The sequence below is a fragment of the Coccomyxa subellipsoidea genome (genome assembly GCF_000258705.1).
Source record: "Coccomyxa subellipsoidea C-169, whole genome shotgun sequence".
Classification (NCBI taxonomy): Eukaryota; Viridiplantae; Chlorophyta; class Trebouxiophyceae; family Coccomyxaceae; genus Coccomyxa; species Coccomyxa subellipsoidea.
The window spans coordinates 953,851-979,835 of NW_005178041.1; the positions used below are offsets into that span (position 1 = coordinate 953,851).

A 25,985-nucleotide genomic window follows, 5' to 3' on the forward strand; every position below is an offset into this window, starting at 1 on the left:
TTGATTTGAGAGGCATCATTTTTTTCTTTTGCAACAACATGGGCATCTGGCAGCCACATATTGGCAAGCCTGGCCAACAATAATATGCTCTTCAATTCGAGGTGCTTTCCAACTGAGCATCAATCTTGCTGAACCAGAGGGTCAGCATGATTGACGCTCATCCCCATTGCTTGCAATCTTGCTTGCAATTCAGATTTTCAGTCAGGAGAGTGAACTCAGGCGTGTGCTGCACTTTCAGCGAATATTAAGCAGTAAATTATCAGCAAGCTGCTAGAAGCGACGTTCTTGCGATTGCCTTTCTTGATTGATGTGGCGATTGTGACGGCTAGCTAACAAAATTATGTATTTCTGTTCAGTGTGCAATTGCACCTGTATTGCCCTGTCAAAATGTGTGTGGTTTCACTGCAGAGCAAGGTCTTCCATGGAAAGCTGGCCAGTGCAAAGCTGCATGGCAGACATTGCTCTGCCAATTTATATTACTGAGTTGAAGGCGCGTGCCACTGGAAGAGCATGTAAACAATATAATGTTCCTGAGGGCAAGCCTATATTGCGCAAGATTGAGACCCTTGCATGCAGATTTACAATTTTGTTTGAGAATCACCGCATCTAGATCTGATCTGCCTTGGTGCTATGCACCCATGGACGCCTGTATTCAGTTCAAAATTATGATCACACACTTGTGAGAGCTGCACAAACTCCTAAATACACCGGCCTCAAGAGATCTGCACGTAAAACAAATATTATTACAATCATTTGTACGATGATATGCCTTTCCTGCCAGTTGCAAGGTGCGTCAGCAGATTAGCCGAAGGCCGCCATATAATTTTTGGCACAAATTCTATACCTTATTAAACTTGGGCAGATCCAAGCAAGACCCAAATCCACCGTGGACCCAGTACTCAGTATTTGAACCACCCCCTGCTAGACGGGGTGGTCAACGACGCCCTGACTAAAACGACTGGCAGGGGGCCTAAACCGCTCAACCTCTTTCACCCCAGTCTCAAAGCAATCCCAGTAATGCTCTGAGGCCAGATATGCACCACTAACATTACTGCCCTCGGGGCAATTTCCCACTAGAGCAGCTTCACTCTGGCGAACTCCAGCAGTCATACTCCAGCGTAGCAAGAGCACATGCTTTGCAAATGCAGCACATAGGCTGCACTCATGCGCTTTGAAGTCCGCCGTTGCAGTGGCGGACTTTAAAAATGCTGCTCAGGCTAATGCGCCTTCTCGTGGACATCAGCTGCAGCAATTCCTCCAATTCTGATGGCACACTCTTGACACCGCCTTGATGGGCGACGCCAGCTAACAGTTGCCAATTCAACAGTCAGTTCTTACTAAGACAAAGCAAGATCATCACCCAACAGGCTCACGACATGTGTCGCAACCCTGCATTGCCACAAAGCTGTATGTGATGACAGATGGAGACCTGCTGATGCAGCTGACCCTCAACGGGCCTCACACGGGAGCCACATGCCGTCTTGCCAGTTTGCAGATTTTCCCAGGTAAGTGTCCTGCAAATAAACCGGCAATGTTATGTGATTCTTGCTCACCATAGCATACTTTTTAACTGCTCCTACTGTCCACGAGCACATCAGCTGATTGCATATCGTCCCGTCCCTCGTTTATAACAGCAATGTGCAGTTTATCTTTGGAGATCTGGGTACTTGTTCGAAGCTTGTAGCAGCGAAGGGAAAATACCATACCTGTTCTGCGTAGGAGCACTTCTGCAGCGCTCTCATCCTGTCTGACCAGATCATGCATGTCACCGGTTATGGGCTGTGCATCTGGCACGCCTTCCCGCTCAAAAAAGTCTACAATGCTGTCCATCTCTTTGGCCCGAGTCTCATGATCTGCATGGATGCCAAAAAGTTTCACTGGCCTCCATCAGTACAAACATTGCAACTTATTACCTGTATTCAAGATTCAGCAAGCCTGAAAGAAGGAATCATGGCTCTCAGGTGGGTGGTCAGTATGAGGATGGGAGCTCACTCGCTTGAGACGCATAAAACATCTCAATGAAGACCCGCATGTAGCCATCATGCAGGGGCCCCGTCTTCCCCAGCTTGCTTGTAAAGTGCTTCACTAAGATTCCAAACAAGGTTTCCCTCATGTCATCCCTGCACCCAGCACACCTCAGCACTCATTAATGCTACGTTCAGATTTCCTGGCAAATGGTCCAAGCACCAATCACAGCATTGCATGCATGAAGATTGGCATGACAAGGATGAGAGTATGAGACGCACTGCCTTGCTCTGTCTTCCAGGTCATGTGGGTACATGGTGAACCCGGTTGCATTGACAATGCCGGCTGCTTGCAACTCCTCATACAGAGTGCTTGACAAGGCAAAAGTGATGTCAGGGACCCGTTCGCTAAACGTGGCAGGTGTCAGGGCATAGGGCTCCATCATGACATGTTCCGCATGCAATCCCTGGGGCACAGTGGCACGACACATATCACGACAAAGCTGAGTCATCTGCAGGATTGATCCAGCCGGCTGACAAACCGAGGGGCCACGTCTGAGATCAAGTGAGATACAAGTCCAGTAGGCGTCACGCACCTGCTGCTTGAGGAAGTAAATGCTCCTGTGTATGCGCTCCTTGTAGATGTCCTGGTCATTCCTGGCCTCCAGAAAAAATACTGGAGGAAAAGGCCATGAGGCGTTGCCTCCTGGCTGGTCAACATTCCGGCTGACAAGCTGCTTCTCTTCAAAGAGTTCATCCGGCCTAAAACCCATCACTAAGCTCGCCACTGCCTGCATTGGTCATGAAAACGCCTTCAACAGGCAGCTCTGTTCCAAGCATGTCTGCTGCCAAGCTCTGGCCAGAATCATCTCAACCCATAAATGCATGTCCTGATGTTCACTCTAATCACTCCTGATCTGCCGCTTGGGTTGCAAATGCAAAGGTCATCTTCTTCAGACACTTCAGTGCCCACTTGCAAAGATTGTGCACCTGCACAGGGAACCGAGTAGCAAACAGCAGAGCTGCCGCTCCGCCCGCAGATGATCCCAGCAGGTATCGAGGCAGCCCCCACCACTTTTGCTCCTCCAAGACATGCCGGATGGCCCTCTTCAACTGCACAGGTGCAGAACAGTAATCGTAGCAGACAACAGACAGAAGCATACTTCTCAATGACTGAGTGTGGTCCTTGTGAAGCAGAGATCAGCCAGTGAAGCGAAGAAGCACTGCTTCTGGCCAAAAGGGCCTCATTTGTGCATTCTGAGTTTTGCAGCGCACCTCAGGGATCTCTATGCTTGCCTCTGGTGGCCAAGTCTTTGTCCAGCACCTGTCAGAGGCCCCTGACAGATGTGGCCCCACACTGACCACTGCATAGCCCCTCTGTACAGCAGTCGACACTATGGCTATCTCCTCTGCCAGTCCTGCAGATCACACCAATGCCTCATTGCATGCCACAGAAGCTCGCTGGACAATCTGTCCAAGTGCACAGCGCTTGCTGAGGATATCATTGATGGGATGGTGACCTGGGTCTGCATATGCTTGCAGACAAAGTGATCAAGATAACAAACATGATGGTACAGGGTAAGGCAAGAGGCTGACCTGAACAGAGAGGGCAGTGACGCGAGGAAAAGCCCCATTCAGTGGGGAGCTGGTCGCACCCGGGAAATGCAAATATCACACCCTTGAGTGGTCCCTTGGGAACATTGTGAACAAACTCCCGGTCAAAGATCACCTGCCAGGCACAAGACTCACTGTGTGACAGTTCTGTTGCCATGTAAAGCAATCCTCAGCCTCTGCGCCGCATAGCAACGTATGTGTGAAGGCGCGCCAAATCACGGTCCAGGTGCAGCCACTAAGGATGGGGCGAAATCTCGCACATCATAGTGTGCTTCAGGTAGGCCTTCCCAAGCAATACTGCTGGCACAGAATGCAATGGTCAAAAGGAGTCCCCATGCTGCAGGCCAGCGCATCTTCACACCAATCTCATGAAAGTCTCAGAGTCCTGCCCATGCACCTGCACCACATGAAGGAAGCTATCTTGGTTGTCCACAGACGGCGACTGGAGCCTGATCTGGGCCATAACACGAATGATGAAACCGGATACTTTTCCACATCTCCTCGATTGTGATGGTAACGCACAACTTCAGAGGACAGATCTGATCTCAGTAGGCACTAAGTCCCCGGCAACTCGTTTTGGAGCAGTTACCCAACGGTTTTCCATCAAAGGCTTGTATCGAAAGCAAATTGTTGCCGCCAACCAAGTGAAGAAGGCAGAAAAATTGATTTACTTCGCCGTCCAGTCACCGTGCGGCATGTGGTGCTTTTTCCTTCCACTCTCACACTGGGGGACACGGTCAAAGGTTCCTTGCAGACCACACTTGAAGGTACGCATACCGTATCTGGCCACAGGGGGACTGCTACGGCCCCATTCATAGCAGCGATCACCGATGAATCAGCTGATGGGAACATACCCTAGGTTATAACTCTTTAGGGTCTCCAGGGATCAGTCACGATCACCAAAGCCGACGCACAAGGATGACTGCACCCTGATCCGAGGATGAGGCCCTCCGAACAAATTTCTCCAAAAAGTTCCTTGAAGAAGTGGACAACATGGTTGCGAGCCCTGACGGGATTTCGTGTGGTTAGGGGGTTGTAGGATGGTCGCTACCTGCAGCGAGAGCCTGCCGAAGGGGCCTGCAGCAGCAGTCGATGGTCCCAGCCGGCAACATCGCTTGTCAGTGTTCTCTTTTGCGTTCGGAGCCCTGACGACATGCATACTGCTGTTCATTTTACGGACAAACCAGCTGTACATGGTGGAAACACCGAGGGTATTCATCACAACGTCCAGTGTGCATTCGACCTACGTAGTGCAATCATCTCGGACTTGCAACAGGATGAAGGTGCCTCCCCAATACATCAACGAAACTCAGGGTCCGTACAACCCTGCTGCAGTCCGCGATCCCAGCACGGGGAAGTGGCACGCCATTATGACACTGGACGAGGTGCGAATGCGCGCCCAGGCTCTGCGTCAATCATCCTGCAGCTAATCTTATATTGGACAGCAGTGTCACTTTTGTCTGTTCATGGGTTGCAGATCTGGTTTGGTATATCAAACTACACTCGTTTCGGGACGTATCTGGAAGGGCGAATGCGATCGCATCCTCTGGTCTTGGACATGGGAAATGGCACGCTGCCCTCAACTGAGGCCTCAACAGCAGTCCGCATGCTGGACCTGGATGCAAGCTATCAGCAGCTGGCAAATGCTGAGGGGGCCCAGGTGTACAAGGCTGCTGATTGGAGGTATGCCCCCCTGCTCTGTCACCATCACAAAAGTGTTCCTTTCGAGGGCCCTCTTCCATCATACAGATTATCTTGCAGACCTTGAAAGTAGGTGCGATTGGCTTCCTTTTTTGTGCAGGCCATTTGTGTGGAAGGGGGAGATGTATCTGGGGCACTGGATTGGATACATGCCTGGGAAAGAGCGCATGGCCATATCCAAGCTGGACCTGCAAGGAGGGGCTGTGAGGCTGCTGCACCGTTTCAGCACGTTGGATCCAAGCTTAGAAGCTGCAGTGGTGCCAGACCAGGGCACTACTCAAGTGGGAGCGTTCAAAAAGCTGCTCGCCTTGCTTGACATCAGGCAGAACTGCCAAGATGCAGGCTTCAGGTGTGGGCCCATGTCCTGCTCATCATTTTTAAATTTACCTGACAAATTTTGCTTGTGAAGTGGCCAGATAGAGCAACAATGCCGGTGCTGTGTGCAGGAGGGAGAAAAACTGGGGATTCTGGGAAGAGGACGGGAAGCTGCTCATACTGTACGGGACCCTTCCTTGCACAGTGGTGTTGGAATTCGACCCCGTGCAACCATTCGAACCCAAACTTCGATCTCGGACTTGCTACGTGCGCGAGACCATTCCCATTCTGCAGGCCACTGGTAGGTCCACAGCCACCCTCAACAATGGCACAGGTGGTGTTCCTCAGCAAGCTAGGAGCATGAAGCTTGACAAAGCATGCAGTCTCACGGGCGTTGTAGATGATATTGTTTGCGCAATCACAGGGCTCTATCACTTGGTCGTGTGCCTTCTGTTTCGAGCTGTCAGTGAGATCTGTACCACAGTTGACACTTTGCACATCCCGCCAACTAACACTCGCAGCTGATATCTGCGGCCCTTTCTGTGCAGGCCTGGACATCGGGAGGGGCCAGGTGCACATCAGCGGCAACCCAGTGCCCTGGGACATCCAGCATGGCGCCCAGCACCAGCAGCTGATTGGCATGTTGCACACAAAACAGGGGCAGTACATAAACTGGGCTGTCCGCATGGACCGAGACACCCACGCCATCACTCACATCTCAGCCGGGCCAATCTTGAGCAACCAGGACTACAGGAATGAGGTAGGTTGATGCCGTGGTTTTCCCCTCTGCTGTGCTGTGTTGTTGCATGTGACTGGTCCTTCCGTTATGCCAAGAATCTGCACCACCTAACACCAATGGTTGCTGCCAAGCAGTAAAGAATTGCTGCTGCCTGCAAGGTGCAGTGGTGAGCATAGCAGACATCCCTACCGCCAGGACCTGAGGCTCACTGGCAACTCTGTGCTTTGCAGGGCTTCCTGAAGACGGCACTGGTGGTCAGTTCCTTCCACGTTCTACCAAAGGAGGGCAGCAGTGATGCGGAGGCGTCCTTTGTGCGCATCTTCTACGGGGAGGGGGATCGGTACGGGTGCTGGCTGGACATTGACACAGACACCATTGTGTGGCACGAGCTTAGGCCTGCCAGGAGCATGAAAAGGCGACCTTCCATGCGAGTAGCACCATTTTGAGATGTCTCCTCTGCAGCCCATTCGCTGCAAGGAGACTGGAGGTGCAGGTATTGAGGTAATTAGGCTTGTCTTTAAGGCAGCCATCGTTGCTGCAGCCAATTTGATTGTCACACACATTAATTCCATGCGCCTGAGGAAGTTGACTTCCTACTTTAGAGGAAGCCTCTGCAACCTGTTGCAGATAGTCTTATCAGAGCACTTGACACACGGGCACCAGCGAGACTGGGAGCCGCCACGGCCAATTTTATGTGGCAGTTTTTCTTCGTTGGGTGGGATTCCTAGGCCTTGCAGCAAGTACAAAGGCCCTCTGCGTGTCTGATATTGTTTGAGAGAGTTGGAAAGTCTTGTGTGACGCTTGCACTCAGAGTTTCAAACTTTGCAGTACTGTTGATTTGATGAATGATCTCCTCAAGGAGAGAGTCTGACAAGCTACCAGAGTGATTACATGTCATTCTCGCTAGGCTACAGGGGACTGAGTTTCAATGTTCAGCACATGTTTCCATGGAGGCAACCTGGACCTCTAGCTTTTGGCAAAAGCATGTGTCTGGACTCAAGTCCACATTTTGGATGTGCAAGCTTTGCTAGAAGCAAACATAGCAGAATGTTGCAACCTCTGCGTTGCAGCTATGATGCTTGGATCTGCAACATCGAGCGGATAATTGTCCAGGCAACAAGATCATTGTGATTCATGGCTTCTTGCCCGCCGCACAACTTGTTCGAGGTTCCTATATGATTGTGGTTGTGGCCATATGCATATGGATATTTTCTGGCGTTCTTTGAAATGCTTTTAGAGTGAAAGTTTTGCATGTGCTGGGACAACTTGTGGATCAGCCGTACATCTGTTGATACTGTTTTCATTGAGTGCGCAAGGTCTTCCAATCCCACGTATTGGTGGCATTGAGTGGCAGATCTTTCTCAGTCAAGCTCTGATATTGTCAATGAGTGAAGATTCACTACATTGTAAATTGATACCTGACTCGCCAACACGTGTAATGGTGCGTTAGCAGATGCATAAGAAGCGAATAGAATGCAAGCATGCATTTCTCACTGGCTGGGTCTGCATTTGCATGTTGGCTATTTCACACCGATTGAACACTGAAAGTTTATCATCTTGACATCATGAATTCTTGGACTTAGGTCAAACTGCAACACCGAGTCAGGTGTCGATATCATCTGTGGACTGAGACATTGGGCACTGCTGCACTGTAGCATCTATTTCTCCGCTCATGATTCCATTGTCATTTGTGCCTAGCATTTCTGTTGTGTCATGTCACAAAGCAGCATGTCAAAAGGGTGGCTGCAGAAGTCTATGCGCCGGTGGCAGTCACATTGTAGAGGCTGCCGAGGCTGACCCAGCGGTACGCGCATCTGTTGCGCAGCTGCTCCACCGCCTTCCTGCCAGCTTCCAAGGCCTCCCTGATGGGCGCCAGCCGCCTGTGGGACGGCCAGCCAGCACCTTCTCAGCTTGATTTACGCAGCTTGCATTGTGGCAAAGCAATGTCTAGCCGTGCATGTTCAGCATCTGCAGCACACGCAGCAGACATGCATGCCAGTGAAAGCTCCCTGGATCAATCCAACGAGCAGCATCACACAGACTGACTGCATGCCTTTGCAGGGCCCACCGCAGCCCACACCGCCTGAGAAATTTCCATTTGTCGGACACAAGACTTTTAAATGGCCATTCACGAGCACCCATGCTGCTCATAAATTACATCAGGGGATAGGGTATGTGGCAGCCTTCTACTTGCAGCTTGTCTGCAGACGCACCTGACCTCTGGCAATAAAAGCGTGCAATAATAATGGTAGGAACACTTCATGGGCAGAGAGGCTGTGCAGGTGCGTGAGGGCCTTGCCTGGTGGCTTCCAGGCGCTCGGTGTCGTCCTTGAGGCGGGCGAGGGCGAGGCTGGGGTCCAGAAGGCGGTGGAAGTGCGACAGCTGCGTGTACAGCGCCGCCTCGCTCATCGCCGCCGCCATGTGCCCCGCCGACGCCACGTTCGGCGACGCCATGCCGGGAGCCGCATCACCCTGCAGCACCCAAATTCGAAATGGTAAACACCTCGGGGCCGGGAACCAAGATGGACTTGAGATCATATCACATGACGTGAAAGACAGGGGTGCTGAAATAACCCTGGCTCTGCAGGCCTGCACCAAGGAACTGTGCACACACAGAGCGCTGCAGAGTAGCATGGCAAGTAGGAGGGGATAATGAGGCAGATCACAGGTGCTTGAAAGAGCCAAGGAGTTCGCTCATTCTCACAGCAGAACAACAAGGGATTCATGGGCAGGTAGGGAGTGCAGCAGGCACGCCTGGCAGGAGCTCGCTCTGCCAGGAGCAATAGCAGGCATGGTGCTATCACATGACGGATTGCACGAGATTGACAGAAGTGAGGGCGCACCTGCGCCCTGAGGCAGACGTTGCGTGTGTTGACGGGCATGAGCTCATCGTCGGAGACCAGCGACCCCTCATAGTACTTGGCCACCGCCTCACGCGCGCGCAGCCGCACCTGGTTAGCCACCTGCGCCGCGCTCAGCCCCGAGCCTGTGCAGACACCCGCACATGCTGTTGGCTACGGCTGGCGGGGGACGGGGTTACTACTGAGCACCGTGTCTTTGGGTTTCCCTGCTTGGATCTGACGAGTCCAACAAGGGGTGGGATTTTGGCAACCTTTGCCTGTAGCTTGTCTGCAGACACACCTTGCCTCCTGGCAGGAAAAGCGTGTAACAATAACAATAATAATAATGCTGATGTCAGACAGTGAAATGCGTGGCGACAACTTCCTCTCACCAGAACTCTGCGCCTGAGGTAACATCAGATCAGCGAGGTTCTGGGTCCTGTAGATAATGTCCTGAATCAGCTTGCAGGGTCAACCATGTAAAGGGTTGGAGATGTTTCGATAGTATTGGGGTGGTTGTTGTGGCTTCTCAATGCTGCTCTTCTTGATAATGAGTCTCTTGGTCAGGGTTGATGAGCACAAAAATCCTACATATTCCTTACACTTCCACACTACCTTTGGTGATTATTAGAGTCACATGCACGAGCTGCGTCAAGGAGGCTGGCTGAGCAGCGCACCAGTGGCGGCGGCGTCCGGGGGAGCGAACGCATCTCCAGGGGCGACCCCCCCGCTGAGAACGTCCTGCACTCCCACGAAGGGGAAGCGGGTGCCGTCTGCACTCGTCAGCCACAGCGGATCGCAGTCCTGCGCACATCAAAATGCATGTGCTAGTCATCAAGAAAGATCTGCAAGCTTGCAGGGCGCTCCAGCAAGCAGAACTTGATGCAGGACAACAATCTGTGCCTTGATGCTGTGCGCCAACTTGATGCCGTGCGCCACTCATGCATGTGCTTAAGCGATTGATGGAAATTTGCTGGCGCTCTGAGGACCTGGCTGTCCCGTTCTATCTATATAACTTTTGTTGTAGGGGTCTTTATTGTAGGGGTCACTTCTGCACAGGCGCCAGGCAAAGATGAACATTGTGCAGATTGACCGCCGCGCAGATTATGAATGCAAAAGCAGCGCTCACCTTGTAGCGGGCGTCGCAGTCGAGGGTGGCGGTGGACGCGATGAGGGCGTCCTCCAGAGCGTCGCGCATCCCCGACCCGGCCGCGGCCGCCGCGTGGTACTTGGCCGGGTCGAGGCCGAGGCAGTCTGCCAGCCGCGCCGCGTCAGTCCCCTCAATTGGCGCGCACAGCCGCGACACCACCGGGTGCACCTGCCAGGCACCCGCTCAGTCAATATTGTTGACTTCCCAGCATCAGCGGAAGGCTTGCTGTGATGGTTGCACAAGTGGAACCATCCTGCAACCTGCAACACTTGTGCAAGCGGACATAAGAATTTCTTGGGAGATGCAGGGTGCAGCAGCTGGTGACCATTTGCACTGATAGCAACTCATATCCCATTCAAACCCAAGCTCACTGCTGACACTGTGTGTGTGGCTTGTCATCATTTTGTAGAACTTGCAGAGATGCATGCCAGACCACCTTCTGGTTTAACTATGCGCCTGGACCACAACCCTAAGGACTTCAGAGTAGGCTTTGGCTGCATGCATTGCATGCTGTCAAAGCACGTGTGCGGATGCACAGGGTCCCACCTGGTTGGCAAGGTAGTACTGGACATCCACGCGCAGCGCCGGGTTGGCGGCCAGCTCCTCCCGGTGGTATGCGCGCTCGGCCAGGCCGCCCGCACCGCCATCCTTGGGCTGCCCGGCCTCGTCAACCTCGATGCAGATTATGTACGGCACCGTCTCTCCCTGCCCACCCAAGGCCCCAACCAACAGCTCTTCACTTTGCAGTCCCAGAAACACAGCTGCAATAAATCATGTACCAGGGAACACCGCCCATCACGGACCAATGCAAGCAACTTTGGGCAGAGTTGATACTGCTCTGACTTTGAGAAAATTGGCTGTCTTGAGCGCGCAGGCCTGGGCCAGCCGCATGAAGAGATCGTGTGATGGTGCCAGGGGGTGTGCATTGCACTGTGCAATGATACTGCCCTACAGAGAACCCCGGTAATTCCCTTCTTAATTACCCATATGTCTGACAGGTGGCATGTGGGGGCATGTGTGGGCACCTGCTTGGTGCCTTCGCGCTTGTGGGCGGCTGCACGGCGGAGGGCGACCTGCACGTGGGGCTGGTTCTTGGCGTCCGGGTAGTCCTCCGGCCGCTTGGTCAGCTGCTTGTGGATCACAAACTTGTCCAGCGTCACCGCTCCAGCATCCACCTTCTCCCGCACCTGCACACCGCCAGCACTTACATTCTCAGAGTCGTCAGCCTATCGTAGTCATCAACCTTTTATAATCATCAGCCTCTGATCACCAAAGGCTGAGTTTAGAGCCCACGGGAGAACACAAATTGCTGTCATACCACTATGTTCTGGCATTTTGGCAAACTTCTGGCTATGCCTGCTATGGGGGGCATTCACACGGCTGACCTTACAGAATGTCACCCCAATCAGAAGGCTATAAGAGAACCGCCCCCAAGTGACATGATGTGCGGCTGAAGAGCAGCTTTTCTTTGCATACCTTGGCATGCATGACCTCACACAACACCACTGAAACCAGAGGCACCTGAAGGAATGCCAGGTTACTTAGCGCATCGCGCATGGCTGGAGAGCAGCTAATGAGCCGGTTTTGGGACATGTCTGGGATGACTGTGTTTGGCACCTGGCGCAGGCGGGCGTGGATGGCAGAGACGACGTCCTCGCAAGGGCGGCCGGACAGGATCTCATCAAGGGCGTAGTTGCCGCAGTCCTTGGCCAGCGCGCACCAGTCGCGCCGCACCATGTCCAGCCCCTTTGCCTCCTTCACCTGCGCCCACGGCCCAGTATTTAGTCCGCCGAGTACCGCGTGATGCTCACAAAAGTGGTCCTCAGGATTTATCCTCCCCAACTCCAAATTGAGTTGCAGAAAACAAAGATTTAGGGATTTCGGAAACACCAGCAAAGTCACGGACAATTGAAGATTAGAGAATGTGATCAAGAATGTGCCTGCACGCGGACCATCTCTAGTGTTATTGCTGTCCTTTTTTGTCGTTTTGAGGCAATACATTGGTGCAGAAATCAATGCAGTCTCTCCCACGTGCTGCATGTTCCAATGTGATGCGAGGAGTTCTAGAGCAGGGAGCATGCAATGGGAACATCATGCCATGAGAGCCAGAGGAGGACTCCCAGTTGCAGACCTGCTCCAGGCAAAGCATGTGGGCAAGGTGCATCTCCACAGCTCATCAGTGTAATTCTTCCCAAGCTACACGCAGTAGGAGAAGAAGTGTTTTTCCCCGCTTCAAGCACTAAAGCTGGGCAAAGGCTGAGGGCACAAAAGCACACGCACCTCTACGGTGCGGCCGGCTGCGTCGCGGTCGAGTTTGATGGCGGCGTACTTCTTCTTCTTGAGCAGCAGCATGCACTTGTACATCGCGTCCAGCTCGATCTCCAGCAGCTTGTAGCGCTTGTTCACCTCACGCTTCACCCGCGCCCCCATCGCCCGCGCCTCCTCCTCCTTCGCCACGTCTGTCCGCACCATTATGCTGTCCGTGTCCCCGTATATCACCTGCGCGCGCGAATCGAGAGGGTTCAGAGACTACATCACGAAAACCCATGTCGCCGTACATGTCCTGCGTGCGCGGGTGAAAAGGGTTCAGAAACCCTAAAGGTCCCGGCTGCAGCTGCTGGTTGCTGTCAGACAGGGCATGTGCGCCCGCCTGCATGAATAGAGTGGGCATCATCATGTGAAAGCATTGCAGTAAATTCAGAAGGGGAGTGGCAAAATCATCAACGGTTATGTTACACTAGCTGTCAGCGCTGCACCCGAAACGATGTTACTGCACCTGGGCCACACAGGCATATGCTACTGCAAGCAAGCGAAAGGCAATAGCCAGAACGCCAAGGACCGGCACCAGCGCAGCGGTCAGACACAGAGACTCAGGTCCAAAGCATGCACATCGGGGGACCTGACTCTCCTGCACTTCCGAATGCATGCATGTGCATGCAACTCGTATCAACGTCATGTGGCATCATACAGCCATGACGGCATAGTCGTGAATGAGCTCATCACCTCGAGGCCGACCGATGACTGGACGAGGTCGACGGTGGACTGGAGGATGTCTCGCCCCTGCGCGGTAACAAGCTCGGCCAGGGGTCGCGCAAAGAAGCGCGAGGCGGAGAAGCCGAGGCAGCCGTACATGGAGTTGGCCGTCAGCTTGAGCGCCTGCTGCCGGATGTCCAATTGCTGCCGCCGCACACCGTCGCGCTCATTCGCCAGCAGAGACTTCACCTCCCGGCGCCGTTGCACCAGCCCCCGGATCACCTGCGAGCGCGGTGATTTTGATTATAAAAAAAACAGAGTTGACGCTCAAGGAGTCCCGCATGTGGTGCAGGGAGGAAACTTGCAATGCCATACGAAGAGCCCTGCTGCTGCTGGGTCATGCTTCATGATCGGGCGCTGACAAGGAGGAATATACCTCGCCTTCTGAACCATGCAACCTATCGGTGCACCCCTCTTCAACGGCTCCACCTCTGCGCTGTGTGCTGTGAATCATATCAAGCCGCCTATGTCTGCTCAAACCAGGGGCGTGCGGGAGATCCCTATCTTCCTACTCTCGCAGTGGCACTATGCGGCTCTGGTCCTGCAAAGAATGCATGAAACAAGACGGATCAGGATAATAATTAGCAGGAATGCTACCTTGGGCAGGACGGCGAGGTCGTGGGAGGGCTCTGGCAGGGGCGCAATGGAGCCGTCCTTGGGGCGGCGCACGGTGGTGAAGCAGATGTTGTACTCCTGGATGATGGAGGGGTAGAGGGAGTTGAAGTCCAGCAGCAGCACGATGCTGTTGTACAGGCCCTTCTTGGGCTCCAGCACAAGGCCCCCCGCGTACTGTGCCTTGCCCTTCTTCCCACCTGCGTCAGGCACGTCCCACTTCTCACTGTGCTGCTTTTCTATGACAATGGTGGGAGAGGAGAACATAAAAGAAGATCCGGTCAACGGCAATCACAGAATCCAAGACCCGAGCGATCACAAACTATGTGATAGGTGGTCTGCTTTGCTGCAACCTGCATGTGAAGAGCTTGCCTTGCTCATCAGTGATCTTGGCGTCTTGCAATGAGATAACAGGTTGCAAATATCCTCCTCCTCCTCCATCCAATCACATTCAGGGAGAAGCAAGTTCAAGACTGCCCTGCAGCCAACTCTCACTGCTGGGAGCCAGAACCATTTCTGACCGTGTATTGCAGTAAATGACCGCTTGAAGTAGCATGCACGTGGAAGCTGTCGCCATGCAGCACTCTGTAGAGGGTACCAACTGTGGGCTTGAGAGGGGTGGCGCACCGGCCTTGACCTCCTCGAAGGCCTCGCCGTCGTCGGCGTGCGCGGCCGCGTGCTGGCGGCGTGCCAGGCGCTCGCGCTCGCGGCCGCTGAGCTTGTCCGGCAGCAGGAACTTGCGCGCGTAGAACTCGTGCAGCAGCAGCATCTCTATGCGCTGCGCCCGCTGGCCCTGCATTGCATCACCGGCCCACGTCGCGAGGGAGCACACAGCCCAGATTTCAACAGATATTCCACTTGACCTAACCAGCGCATTCCAGCAGGGTGCATGTGCGCACAGAATGTGGGGTCGAACATCCAGTGTCAGCAAATGGAGGTGGCGCATGGTGCCTCAGATGACTGCCTTCAGATGCACTAAAAACACTCTTGCAACAGACCGCAGATCCCAGCTCGTAGTGACTCATTCCTGACTTGCAGCTGATCAAGGAGCGCATTTACTTGGGTGTGGTCATGAATGCTGGGTCGAGCACCACGCGCCTGTGGAGGTGTATTAGCAGGCAGGTAGAAGTCTTGTACTGGGGTTTGCCCGTGCATTTGGTCCCTAGAAGCTGCTTCCTAGAGGGATGTGATGCAGAGAGAAGGGAGGGCAGGGGGCATGCCTGGAGGGTGCGGGACCACAGGGATCCGGAGAGGCAGGAGAGTTGGCGGGAGAGGGGCAGCAGGTTGAGGTGCATGGCCAGGGACAGGGCCAGCCACGCGTCGCTCTCCGTGTGCTGCACCAACTCCATCAGCTTCGGCGCCGCCTCGTACTTGCCTGCGGGCACACTTATCCTCAAAGGAGCACTGTAAAGGATCGGTGATAAAAACGAGTCAACGGCCCAAGCAAAATATCAGATATTGACAGTCCGCCCCCCACCCTCAGAAAATGAGCCCTTCACTTGACAAATGGAGACCTTCTCTTCCAAGCTCAATGATACATCCATCCTCACGTCTCATGTCGCTTTGCGATACAGAGAATGCATGCAGATCCATTAGGCGTCATGCCGCTGATGCCTCAGCAGTCCGCAGGAAGTCAAGTTTGAGCCAAAATGAGACCCACCGGGCACGTCGGCAGCGGCGAGGTCCGAGCGGGTCTGGCCGAGGTGGATGCGTGCGAGGGTGGCCATGGTGTAGTCGACCTCATGTAACAGCTCGCGCGCGCCTAGATAGGTGTCGCAGATCAGCCGGCCCGCCATCGCCGTCATGAGGCCCGGCCCCGCGCCGCCGCCGAAGCTGCCGCCGCCGCCGCCCAGGCTAGGGAACGTGCTCCGCCGCAGCCGCCCCACCCGGCTCCACTGCGGCACCTGCGCTCGCACACATGACTCCGCTTGATAGAACAGCGCAGATCCTTGTCATTAGTAGGAGAATACGGCATTTCGAGCACTGTGCTGGCACTGACCGGCGAGCTCTTATTATCCGATTGGACGTCACGCGCCCTCCATGCGCATATCATCTGCCTCCAGAGCACATGTAGTGCGTGGGACAATGGATTCAGATTGGCTAGCCTTGGAGGCCACAGAAGGATGGGCACTGCAAAGGCGTTTAAATTTGTCAAGATGACATTGTTGCGCACATATTTCCCAGTAGTTTTTGCACTGCACAGTGGAAAAGGCCGCATTTCTGGCTTGCGTCGCCTGCGTAGGCACCGAAGATGGGCTCTGCAGATACAGCGTGATGTGTAATTTGGTGCGCACTTCTCGGCAGCCGTTGCACTACAAACAGAACAAGCCCCTCACCTTGTGGTGCTGCAGGCGGTGCAAGAGGACGTCCAGGTCGAAGGCGGCAATGTTGTGGCCCACAAGCACGTCGGCGTCGAGCGCGCGCAGCCGCGCCAGCAGATTCATCAGCAGCGAGCGCTCGGACGCTTGCGCGCTGAGCATGGTGCCGCCGTTGCGCCGCCCCATCTCGCTTGCATTCACCGCCTGCACCTTTGCCTCAAAGCCTGCGCGCGCAGCCACGCACCCGATGTCGTGGCGCCTCCCAATATCGCACAAGGAAGGGCAATGGCAAGCGCAGTCTGTCGCCACATTGTCACGAGGAGAGCCTGCACTCGGGTCGATAGCACAGAATTTCCTGTAGCGCTATTTGAGTGCACAAGACGATTGTGGTCTGGGGTGAGAATGTGCCGCCTGTGCAGCTGTGCGAAGGTGCTGCTGCTGACAAGCGCTGGCTTGGTCATTTCGGCCCCTGCGTTTGCGCTGGTTTATAGTTAGTCTGGCCACAAAACGCACCTGCAGGGAAGGGCTGGCCGTCGAGCTTGCGCAGGACGGAGAAATGGCGCAGGGAGCGGCTGCTGTTCCAGGCCGCCTTGCTCAGCGGCCGGTCCAGGTTCACCGCCGGCAGATACACCACGCTCGCCGCCACCACCTCGTTCGTGTTCGCCTGCGCCGCAACAAAACAAGCCACGGATCAGCCGCTGCCAATCAAAATGACCGCGGGTCCCAGGGTGTGTCTTGCGTTTGGTCTGGACACATGAGCATGAAGGTGCTCACGGTAAGGAGGCTGGCAAAGCATTTATCGGCCTCCCAGTTGTACCTGTGCTGTTCCCCCAGTGCCTCCACTCTGATGTTTGGTCTTGGGCTCACAAGAAAGTAGGTGCCGTTGGGAAATTTAAAGCAAGAGTGGAGGCGCTGAGGGCGCTAACAAAACATGTGTGGGTGGGACAGAAGAGTAGGGCGGGAAACTCGCCTGTGGGTGTAGGGATGTCTTCAGGTTGAGAGCGGCGACGATGAGCGGCGGCGGCTCCTGCTGCCCGGCGCACTTGGAGCTGACATTCTTGTGGCCCTCCACCTTGACTTCCAGCTTGCACCAGCTCACCTGATGCCACGCAAAGCCTCACTTCAGGACGAGCCCTTTGCACGCTGGGCGAGTCTTGATTGTAAGAGAGGTCAGGACCGCAAGGTAAGTCTAACAGTAGGTTCCTTATCCTTTCTGTAACGTGAGTCTCAGAGTAATTGCGTCATACGGCTTACTTGCAGTCAAATCTTTGGGCGAGCACACATTCCTATGCAACTCGCAAGATGAGATGCATGCAGCAGTGCCATTTGTGGGAGAGTGTGCAGAAGGTCTTGGCTGGAAAGGGGCGGCATAAATACTGAGCACCGTGCCCACGGTTGATTGGGTCTTGCTTGGATCTGGCGAATCTAACAAGGGGTGGGATGGTGGGCAGCCTTTTTGCAGCTTGTTTGTAGGACATATCTTGCCTTTTGGCAGGAAACTGGTGTAATAACATTTATAATAATGCAGAAGGTGAAGAGGGCGCGCCTGCTTGCTGGCGTCGACGCGGGTGGGGCAGCTGAGGCTGATCCAGGAGGGGCCCATGATGCGGCGCTTGAGCAGCACAGACTCCAGCACGCTCTGCTGCGCGCCAAACACCCCCACAAAGTGCTCCCCTGCACACAGCAGCAGTGGTGTTCTGACAGACCCTTCCCACTCATGACCGTGTCACGTCACAGTTTCACCCTTACCTGTACCCTCATCTTGCATGCATCGATAAAAAAGCTTTTGTGGCCTGGGCTGGCATCTAGCCCGCTGTGTCAGCACCGTTGAAAGGAGCAAAGGACAATGCCACAGCCACAGGTATGTCAATACAATACGCATTTATGCTTAGATGCAAGGGGTGTCTGCATACAATGTGCAGGTAACAGCTCCCTCTGTTGGGCTCACCAGATCCAAGCAAGCCAGTGCGCCTTTTGACAGGGTAACAAGACAGGGTGCATAGGGCGCGTACCCTCTAGGCCGTTGGGCAGCGAGGGCTTGGCGGCGGAGTAGCGCACTTTGAGGACCCACTGCTCTCCGTGGGGCACGCTGTCCAGCTCGAATGCGTAGTTGCGCCGCACCGGCTTGATCACAAATTTGTCGATGCCGTGCTCTGCCAGCACCGCCCTCACCTCGGCCTTCAGCGCCGCCGCCTGCTCCTGTGTGCGCAAGCAGAGCTGCTCGGTCAATATCTGTTGACCAGGACTCGTGTGAAGGGGACACGGCCCCAGGCAAAGTCTGAAAAATCTGCATTCCGCTGTACGGTTCATTAAAATCTTCAAGAGTTAGCACACATGCGCATCACCATTCTTGTGTCTCGTGGTCTAACTCACCCATCCCCTGTTGGTGTGTCGCCAAGAGAGCAAACCCGAGTAAACTGAAGGGCTGAAGTCTCCAATATCAGGCTGCCCTTATAATGCGCCCTGATCAGCAGGGACACGGCAGAGTGAGAACCATTTCAGAGTGCTCTCTTACATGCAGGTGGCGCAGGAGAGGCCCCTTGGCTCCGGGGTTGGCGGCGGCCTCGGCCTCCAGCCGCGTCAGCTCCGCGCCGGTGAATGTGCCCGGCTGCGGCACGAAGAAGATGCAGCGCATGCAGCCCTCCAGCACCGCGCAGCACGACTGGTGCTGCCCTCCGTTTGGCACCTGCGCCACACTCAGCCTCTCAGACACGCCTCAATTGATTGCTCAGCGCCTTGTGATATACTGGCCCCATGCGCGTTTGCACTGATGCAGGCCTGTGCATGTGCCGCAGTGCTGGATCGTTCACCTCAAGCCTGGGGTCTTGTCTGGCATCGTCCTTCAGGCATGAAGGTCTGCTTGACATCTGAGTTGTTATTCACGCGTTACTGACTGCTGCTGTAAAGACCAGTGCAAAATGACACAGTGGCTTTCACAGGGTGCAGCTTTCAGAGTTGCTCTCAGTCTGCCGCTTGGCATTAGCAACCAATAAACGTGCTCATCTGTGAAGAGAAGGTGCCTGGCGCGCATGTCATTGGCAGAGATACAGGAGTAACTCCTGCAGGGCGGCTGAGACAGGAGGCACCTTGCCGAACAGGTACACGGTGCCCGGGGTGGCGGCCTCTTCGTGCGCATCCAGCAGGAAGAAGGGCAGCGTGCCGTCCACCAGTGGCAGGCTACCATCGTCCACCCACTCCTCTTTTGGCTCCTCCTTCACCTCTCCATCCGGCCTGTCCTCGCCTCCTGCAAGACCCACCAGATCCTTGTCTTAAATCGATATATGTTTGGCGTGCAGTCGACACCCAAGATAGCAATATTAATATTCTATTATTCATTTTAACTCCCCCTTACACATGCCTCCCACTCAATACAGCGCCGCATGCAGTGCACATGCGCATGCTGTGTTCGCAGTCTTGAGGGTGGCATTGTTATGAAGCTCTGCTGCGCAGCATGCAGCAGGTGATCTGTTTGACAAATGGGAAAGGACAGATCAGGTGTTTGTGATGTGATCAATGATATGGGAATTGAGGTTGGCACCTTCGCCGGCCTCATCGTCGTCGTAGTGCTGCTGCCAGCCGGAGGCGGCAACAGCGGTGAGCGGCGTTGCCACCTCAGCAAAAGTCGGCGGAGGGGTACGCCAGGGGGTCTTTGGCGCGCTGCCGCCGCCGGTGCTGCTGCCTGCAGGCGTTCCCTCCTGTGCCCTCTGCACAGCACAGCAAAATTGACCCTCTCGAGGCACAAACGGTGCGGTAACACACTCATGCGCAGCGCACACTCAAGATTGCTGTGAAGCAGTCAGGAGCCACTCATTTGTGCTTGTTTCCCCTTCAAAGTCATGCTTCCAGCCAGGTACATCACACTGGAGGAGACAAAATGCCAGAAGCAGGACATTCGTTGGACAACAATGCACCAGCTGCTGGACGGTGCGATTTGCTGTTGGCGTGGGGGCCTCTGCTGAGTCACTGATGTTGCCGCATGCTGCAGTAGCAGCCTCAGCTTTGCTAGTGCTGACTGGCTCCTCTGCGCCCTCTGCCTTGATGCCTGGCCTACTCGGCGACTCTGGGGGAGGGTCATCCGGCATGCCTGTGTCCATGCCCGCGTCTCCGCCGTAGTCATCGATGTTGTCATTGTTGTAGTCATTGTTGTAGTCGTTGCCGCCATGGTCGTCATAGCCCATGTCCTCCTCTGCCGCAAACCACAGATTGCTATGACACAAACAGCGATTGAAGCGTCTTATGCACACACAATCGTGTACCGTTGCACTTGCGGGAAGGCCCCCACGGTGGAATAAATGGCAGGTAATTGGGAATATTCTGCAATTCTGAATTCCTCATTCCCCAGTCTCTACTTATGTAATTTTTGAACTTTTCCTTCTGCAGCACTTCTCTGTAGCAATAACGGCGCCGCACCTTTGACAGTAGCGTCCAGCATGGGCACATCGCGGAGAGCGCGCGAGAGGCGGCTGGCAGCGGTGCCGGCCAGAGCCGTCTTGCTCGGCCGCGCTGCCGCCACAGACGGCTGCGGACGCGGCTTCGCTCGCGCAACACCGGCAGGAAGTTGTGCAAAGCTTTCACCCGGCCGAGCAGCGGTGCCAGCGCCCGCAGGTGCCAGAGAATGAGCCCTGCACAGGGAATGCCAAACGGCTTGCTGAGCGCTGTGAACACCCGAGTGAGCACTTATCTGAATCACTTCTTGATGTCTGCTTTGATAAGTGTGACTATAGTATTGTAAAACTGGGATTTGTATGTGAAATACCTGCTTGTGCTGGGCTTGCTGTCACCCAGGTCGGTCAGGATGTCGTCCAGCAGGGCATCAGCTGCCTGGCTGGTCTCTGGATCGTTCCTCACAGTAGTGACCTTGGCTGCACCATTGCAACGTAGAAAGTCATTGTTTGCATCGCTTGACACAGATCAAGGGAAAGCCTCTGAAATTTTGACGAAACACCTACCAGTGGCTGCAGAGAACAGCTTGTTAATGCTCTGCTTTGCCGCCTTGGACACTGCAGGAAGCTGCTTTTTGCGCGCACCTGCAAGACAGAACATTAAGAGAATTAGATGTAAAGGTCAGTGGACGAAAGCCCTGATAAGATTTGATGCATGCCAGGTAAGCAGCACAATTATCAACAGGACATCTTGCTATATAGACTTCACCCTTTGCATCTTTGTCCACTTTCTTTCGCTTCTTTCCCTTTTCAGCAGGCTCATCTCGTTGCGCATCTGCGTCTGCGTCTTCCCTATCTGCTTCCCAATAATCTTCCTCGCCGACGTCAACATAGCCCATACCATCGTCATCCTCGATGAAGTCCCCTGGCATGCGCCCATTTCATCATGAGCATTGTGTGATACCTTCTTGTACGTAGGAATATTAAATCTGTATGATTGGAATTTACACGACGCTTCAAGTCTTTATGTATCACAGATTTGGTGCTCTGCCAGATGCATATACCTCCCGCATCGCGCCTCTTGGCAACAATATCGGCATATTCACTCTCCTCGACGACATCGTACACATTCTCCTCTTCTTTGACGTCATACACAGCTCCGTGTTTGGCACCAGAACGCCGAAGCTCAGCCAATTTGGCCAATGCTCCAGCAGCCTTGCTGGCTGGCCGTGCAGCACGGCGGGAGCGAGGCTCATCCGACATCAGGCTTCTATAATAGAAGTCTGCACTGTCAAGTGACCATCAGGCTTATGACTGGATGCTAGCAAACGATGCACGTGCTCAACCTGGGCCAATTAGACCCCGCAAAATGCTGATGTCGAGTCCAATGCAGCACCACAACTTCAGAAAACAAGGATGGACTCAGTCAATAGCAACTGTGATCCAAGATGGGAACTCAAAACTCCCAATTCCGTGGGAACCAATTGAAACCATCCACCCTCATAGGGACGCCGCAGAACTTGTGGTTGGAGAACCCTGAAAGCCTAATCAGGATTAATCAGCTGCGCCTTCTGTCCTTTTCTGACGACGAGGATTTTGCACCGAAACAGGCTGTGCTCGTCTTATAAAGAGTCCTAAAGCCAATTTCAAGGAGCTTCTGACCCCAATTCAGATATACCTCGTCGTCAGTTAGTGCGGTCTTAGTCGGGACGGTCACGAAAGGCGAGCAAGGAAATCCAACGGCCACGGGGCGGACACCAGGTGGGACAGCACTAGTGGCAGATACTAGGAGATAGAGGGCACTAATGCTCAGTAGACTAGTCCAGGACCAACAGACAGCATAGCAGACCGGGCGGCTGTTCCGGAGGCACTTCCGGCATGAACTTTGTCAAGGGTTGTCACCAACACGAGCTGGCGACGTTGTGTATGGGTGTTGTCGGCCATTTACACGACACATTTTAGGCTTTCATTGTAAAGCCCTCACGTCTGAATGCCAAGATCATGCCGACCGGGAGGCTAGGAAGTGCCCAGCGACAGACCATTTTGTTCTATACTAGACAGCTAGCAGCACCTTTTTGGGTTGCAGGCATTCTAGTCCTGCCCGGTGGTTTCTGATAAGGTTTGTAATACGTAAATTGCGGTAGACTGCATATTTACCTGTACAGCTGCCCCTGTCAGTTTCTTGATGTTGCAGAGACACAAAGTTGTTGAGCAAGATGGAGTCCTCCTGAATCCTATCCACCTTCGCATTCCGAGAGACACCGAATTGTAGGCAATTAACGTGATATTTGTAGAGCCCTGCACCCAAACGCAGACCGAGGAAGAACTAGGCCACGGCGATGCTCCCATTATATGGCTCTAAACACAAGGTGAGCAGGACTTTGCAGAACACTGACCACCCCAACTCGTGTGCAGGCTCATAGATCCGTTAGAGGCAGCATTGGCCCAGGAGCTGCAGCTGTAGCTGTGTCCAAGGAAGTGCTAGCTGAGAAGGCAGCCTCCCAGACCAGCCCAGCTAGGCCTGTGTGGCAGGCCGTGGCACACAAGGCAGCGGGCCAAAGGCAGAGCGTCCGTGGCATAGGAGCGCCCACAAATGGCCAGGCTGCTCTTAGCAGCTTTGGCCCTGTGCTGCTGTCTAGGCCTTTCAGCAGGAGCAGGGCGCAGCTTGCTTCTCACAGACCAGGAAGCACAAGCACAAATACAGGGATTGGACCAGGCAGCGGGGTCTATTTTTTCACAAGTTTCAGACGCGGTAGCCAGCAGCGGGGTGGTGCCAACTGCCAGCAACAGGTACAGCGATGATTTACAGCAAAAGAGCATAGCCGCCATCAACCAACATGCCCCACTTTGGAAGTCAGACGTGGGATACTTTATTAGACCACAGGTGACCCCTACTCCGCCCCCCCCCCCCCCCCCCCCCCCCCGTCTCTCTGATTGTATGCCAACGCAGAATAAAGTGACAGCTTGTGTTGGACAGATATTGGCCTATGCCTGTGTGCCATCCATTGTCTGCCACCTAGCAAAAGCCTGCAGTAACACAAAGTGTCTGAACCCCAGTTTGGGATGCTTGTCCAAGCACATCTGCAAATACAAGGCAGTTCTCATGCGGCTGTGCATTTGGCTGACGCAGCTATCATCAGCGCTCTACAACGCGGTGAACCACCTCGGGCCGGCCGACCCACACACCGGCGCGCCAGCCCCGGGCCCGGCCGCCGCCGCGCTGGCCGCGCAATCGGCCGGCGGCCGGCGGCTGCTGCAGGCCGGCAGCAACGACTACAGCCTCAGCTACGCGCTCGCGCCGGCCCCCCAGCCGGCCGCGCCAGCGGCGGCCGATGCCGCATTCGCGCCAATGAGCGCTGACTCACTATCCGCGGCTGCGTCGCCGGACGCCGATCTTTACACCTCGTACGCAAAGAAGAAGAAGAAGAAGCCGGCGGGTACGGCGGAGGCCGCGGCAGGTTCCAGTGCTGTTGGCGGCACTGTGACGTCGGTGAATGGCGCGGCGACTAACGTGGCGCCAAAACAGCTCTCAGCTTCTGCTCCAGTGCGTGACTGTCCCTTGCTTAAATTTCCACTTATGCGCAATTGTCCTATGTTGCGCAGTTCCACATAGCATGGTGGTGGTGGACAGAGGAGGATCTTGAAGAGGGAGCAAATTTCGCAACATTGGAGCAAAGTCGGTTGGGAAAAATACATTTGTGTCCTCTCTGATGGGTGTGGGTGCTTGTCCAGGCGGCTGCAAGGTCGACAGCCACTGCTGACAGTGCGGCAAGCACCTCACTTGCGCAGGTATGCAGCTGCATGCCTCCCTTGCTGGCCAGCACTAGCCTCTGTGGCAATTGTGCGGATTTGGTTTGAGGCAGTGCACACCATTTCTAAAAGGCATGCAGAGGGGTGGCAGCAATCTTGATGTGGCAAAGTGCTCTTTCCAAGCCTGTAGACGCTCTAGGCAGGAGCTCGGCACTCTTACTTCATTGTCAGGAAGGAGTCTCTAAAAATCACTACTTGTCACCATGTCCCCTGCAGGACCTGCAGCCTAAGAGCACCAGCTCAGACAACGGGGTCTCCCTGGACCCCAACCTGCCAAACGCGCTGCCGGGCCCGCTGCGGCTGGCAACGGAGCAGCAGTCAAAGACCGCCGGCTACCAGGCCCAGCCGACAACAGCATACACTGCCACGGACGGCACAGCGTTCGCGGGGACACCTGTCGATAAGCTTCCAGGACCCCTGCGCATCGACGCGACGACCCCCTTTGACGGCCCCTCGGTGTCGGGCTCGGAGATCTCGCTCATCCTGGGCACGCGCATCGCCACGCCCTTCTTCGGCACCGGCTTCAACTTCTGCGTGGGTACGCACCCTTCCTGCCGCTCAGTCTTCTCCCATGCGCATGCAGATCATATCTGTTGCCCGTATATAAAAATGCATGCCTGGCACTGCCGTGTTCTGCAGCAAGATCACCCCATTGTGGAAGGGACGCGGTTGAAATGCGACCAGAGCTGGGAACATGCGGTGGGAAGGCTGCTTAGGGGCACTGCACCCTTGGCAGCGGAATTAGGCTGTAAGTTGAAGAGTGCTGGTCAGCAAGGGCTCCTCTAGGCTTGCGCATTTTACTATTAAATGCTCTGTGCGCGCGCAGACCGCTACTTTGGGAGTTTCCCCAAGGTGGGCATCGTGATCCCCAACCCGGCGCAGTGGCTGCTGCCGGAGCTGCAGGACATCGGACGCACGCTGCAGACGACGCTGCAGCTGCCGCCCGACGCCACCATCGGCCACGGCTTCACTCTGCAGCCCACCTCCGACGGCCTCCTCATCAACCTCCCCGATGGGGGTCAGTTACTCACCCCTCAGCTCTCCTGTTCATGGGTGTTATACGTATAGTCCTTAGTCATGTTTAGGATCCTCTGTTTCCACGGAGATGGATTGTAAGGTTGATCAGTAGCGCCTGATCACCAGGGAGTAACTCTCTAGAGCAAGGCAGGAGAGTGCGGCAGGAGAAGCCGGCTGATTAGGGCACCGAATGAATATGTTGCTTAGGTGCGTACCTGGTGTCCAGAGCATGATCACATTTGGGACGAAGGAGAGTGACCGCGTCAGATTGGGCAGCTCATGCATGTCCCGCTGCATGGTGCACAGCTCTGCATGCAGCACACAAGACTGCTGACGAGGGTGTCTGTGTGCGCTGCAGTGCAACCCAACAACATCCCGGACGGCGGAGTGCGCTACGGAATTCAGATTGGTCAGGCCTTCGGCTACGACTTTGGCATCGGCATCATCCGCGACATCTGCTTCATCACCTTCACCACTGTGTGAGGTGGCG

At 54.7% G+C, this 25,985-nt stretch overlaps 4 protein-coding genes across 4 annotated transcripts; 2 read left to right on the forward strand and 2 right to left on the reverse strand.

Moving 5' to 3' along the window:
• Window positions 1-1,969: 1,969 nt before the first annotated feature.
• Window positions 1,970-4,041, reverse strand: COCSUDRAFT_58942 (hypothetical protein; the record flags this gene model as incomplete). The annotated part of the gene is made up of 7 exons (XM_005650892.1): window positions 1,970-2,120; window positions 2,247-2,431; window positions 2,561-2,755; window positions 2,955-3,077; window positions 3,240-3,382; window positions 3,642-3,693; window positions 3,976-4,041. 7 exons carry the CDS (start codon window positions 4,039-4,041, stop codon window positions 1,970-1,972), a joined length of 915 nt encoding a protein of 304 aa, XP_005650949.1.
• An 814-nt stretch (window positions 4,042-4,855) lies between these two features.
• Window positions 4,856-6,779, forward strand: COCSUDRAFT_39512 (hypothetical protein; the record flags this gene model as incomplete). Its single annotated transcript, XM_005650893.1, has 6 exons — window positions 4,856-4,963; window positions 5,056-5,261; window positions 5,380-5,628; window positions 5,726-5,928; window positions 6,143-6,354; window positions 6,564-6,779. 6 exons carry the CDS (start codon window positions 4,856-4,858, stop codon window positions 6,777-6,779), a joined length of 1,194 nt encoding a protein of 397 aa, XP_005650950.1.
• Window positions 6,780-7,846: 1,067 nt separating this feature from the next.
• COCSUDRAFT_52325 (hypothetical protein) lies at window positions 7,847-20,464 on the reverse strand (the record flags this gene model as incomplete). Its single annotated transcript, XM_005650894.1, has 22 exons — window positions 7,847-8,213; window positions 8,633-8,805; window positions 9,177-9,319; window positions 9,851-9,977; window positions 10,303-10,491; window positions 10,870-11,028; window positions 11,349-11,510; window positions 11,941-12,084; window positions 12,604-12,822; window positions 13,327-13,578; window positions 13,954-14,168; window positions 14,596-14,761; window positions 15,189-15,343; window positions 15,629-15,872; window positions 16,305-16,510; window positions 16,800-16,950; window positions 17,257-17,385; window positions 17,833-17,960; window positions 18,299-18,485; window positions 18,802-18,972; window positions 19,373-19,530; window positions 20,338-20,464. The coding sequence occupies 22 exons, from the start codon at window positions 20,462-20,464 to the stop codon at window positions 8,087-8,089; spliced, it is 3,732 nt and encodes a 1,243-aa protein (XP_005650951.1). The 3' UTR covers window positions 7,847-8,086.
• Window positions 20,465-22,287: 1,823 nt separating this feature from the next.
• Window positions 22,288-25,978, forward strand: COCSUDRAFT_46076 (hypothetical protein; the record flags this gene model as incomplete). Its single annotated transcript, XM_005650895.1, has 7 exons — window positions 22,288-22,429; window positions 23,084-23,552; window positions 23,799-24,212; window positions 24,401-24,457; window positions 24,695-25,016; window positions 25,305-25,496; window positions 25,854-25,978. Exons 2-7 carry the CDS (start codon window positions 23,262-23,264, stop codon window positions 25,976-25,978), a joined length of 1,401 nt encoding a protein of 466 aa, XP_005650952.1. The 5' UTR covers window positions 22,288-22,429; window positions 23,084-23,261.
• Window positions 25,979-25,985: the final 7 nt, after the last annotated feature.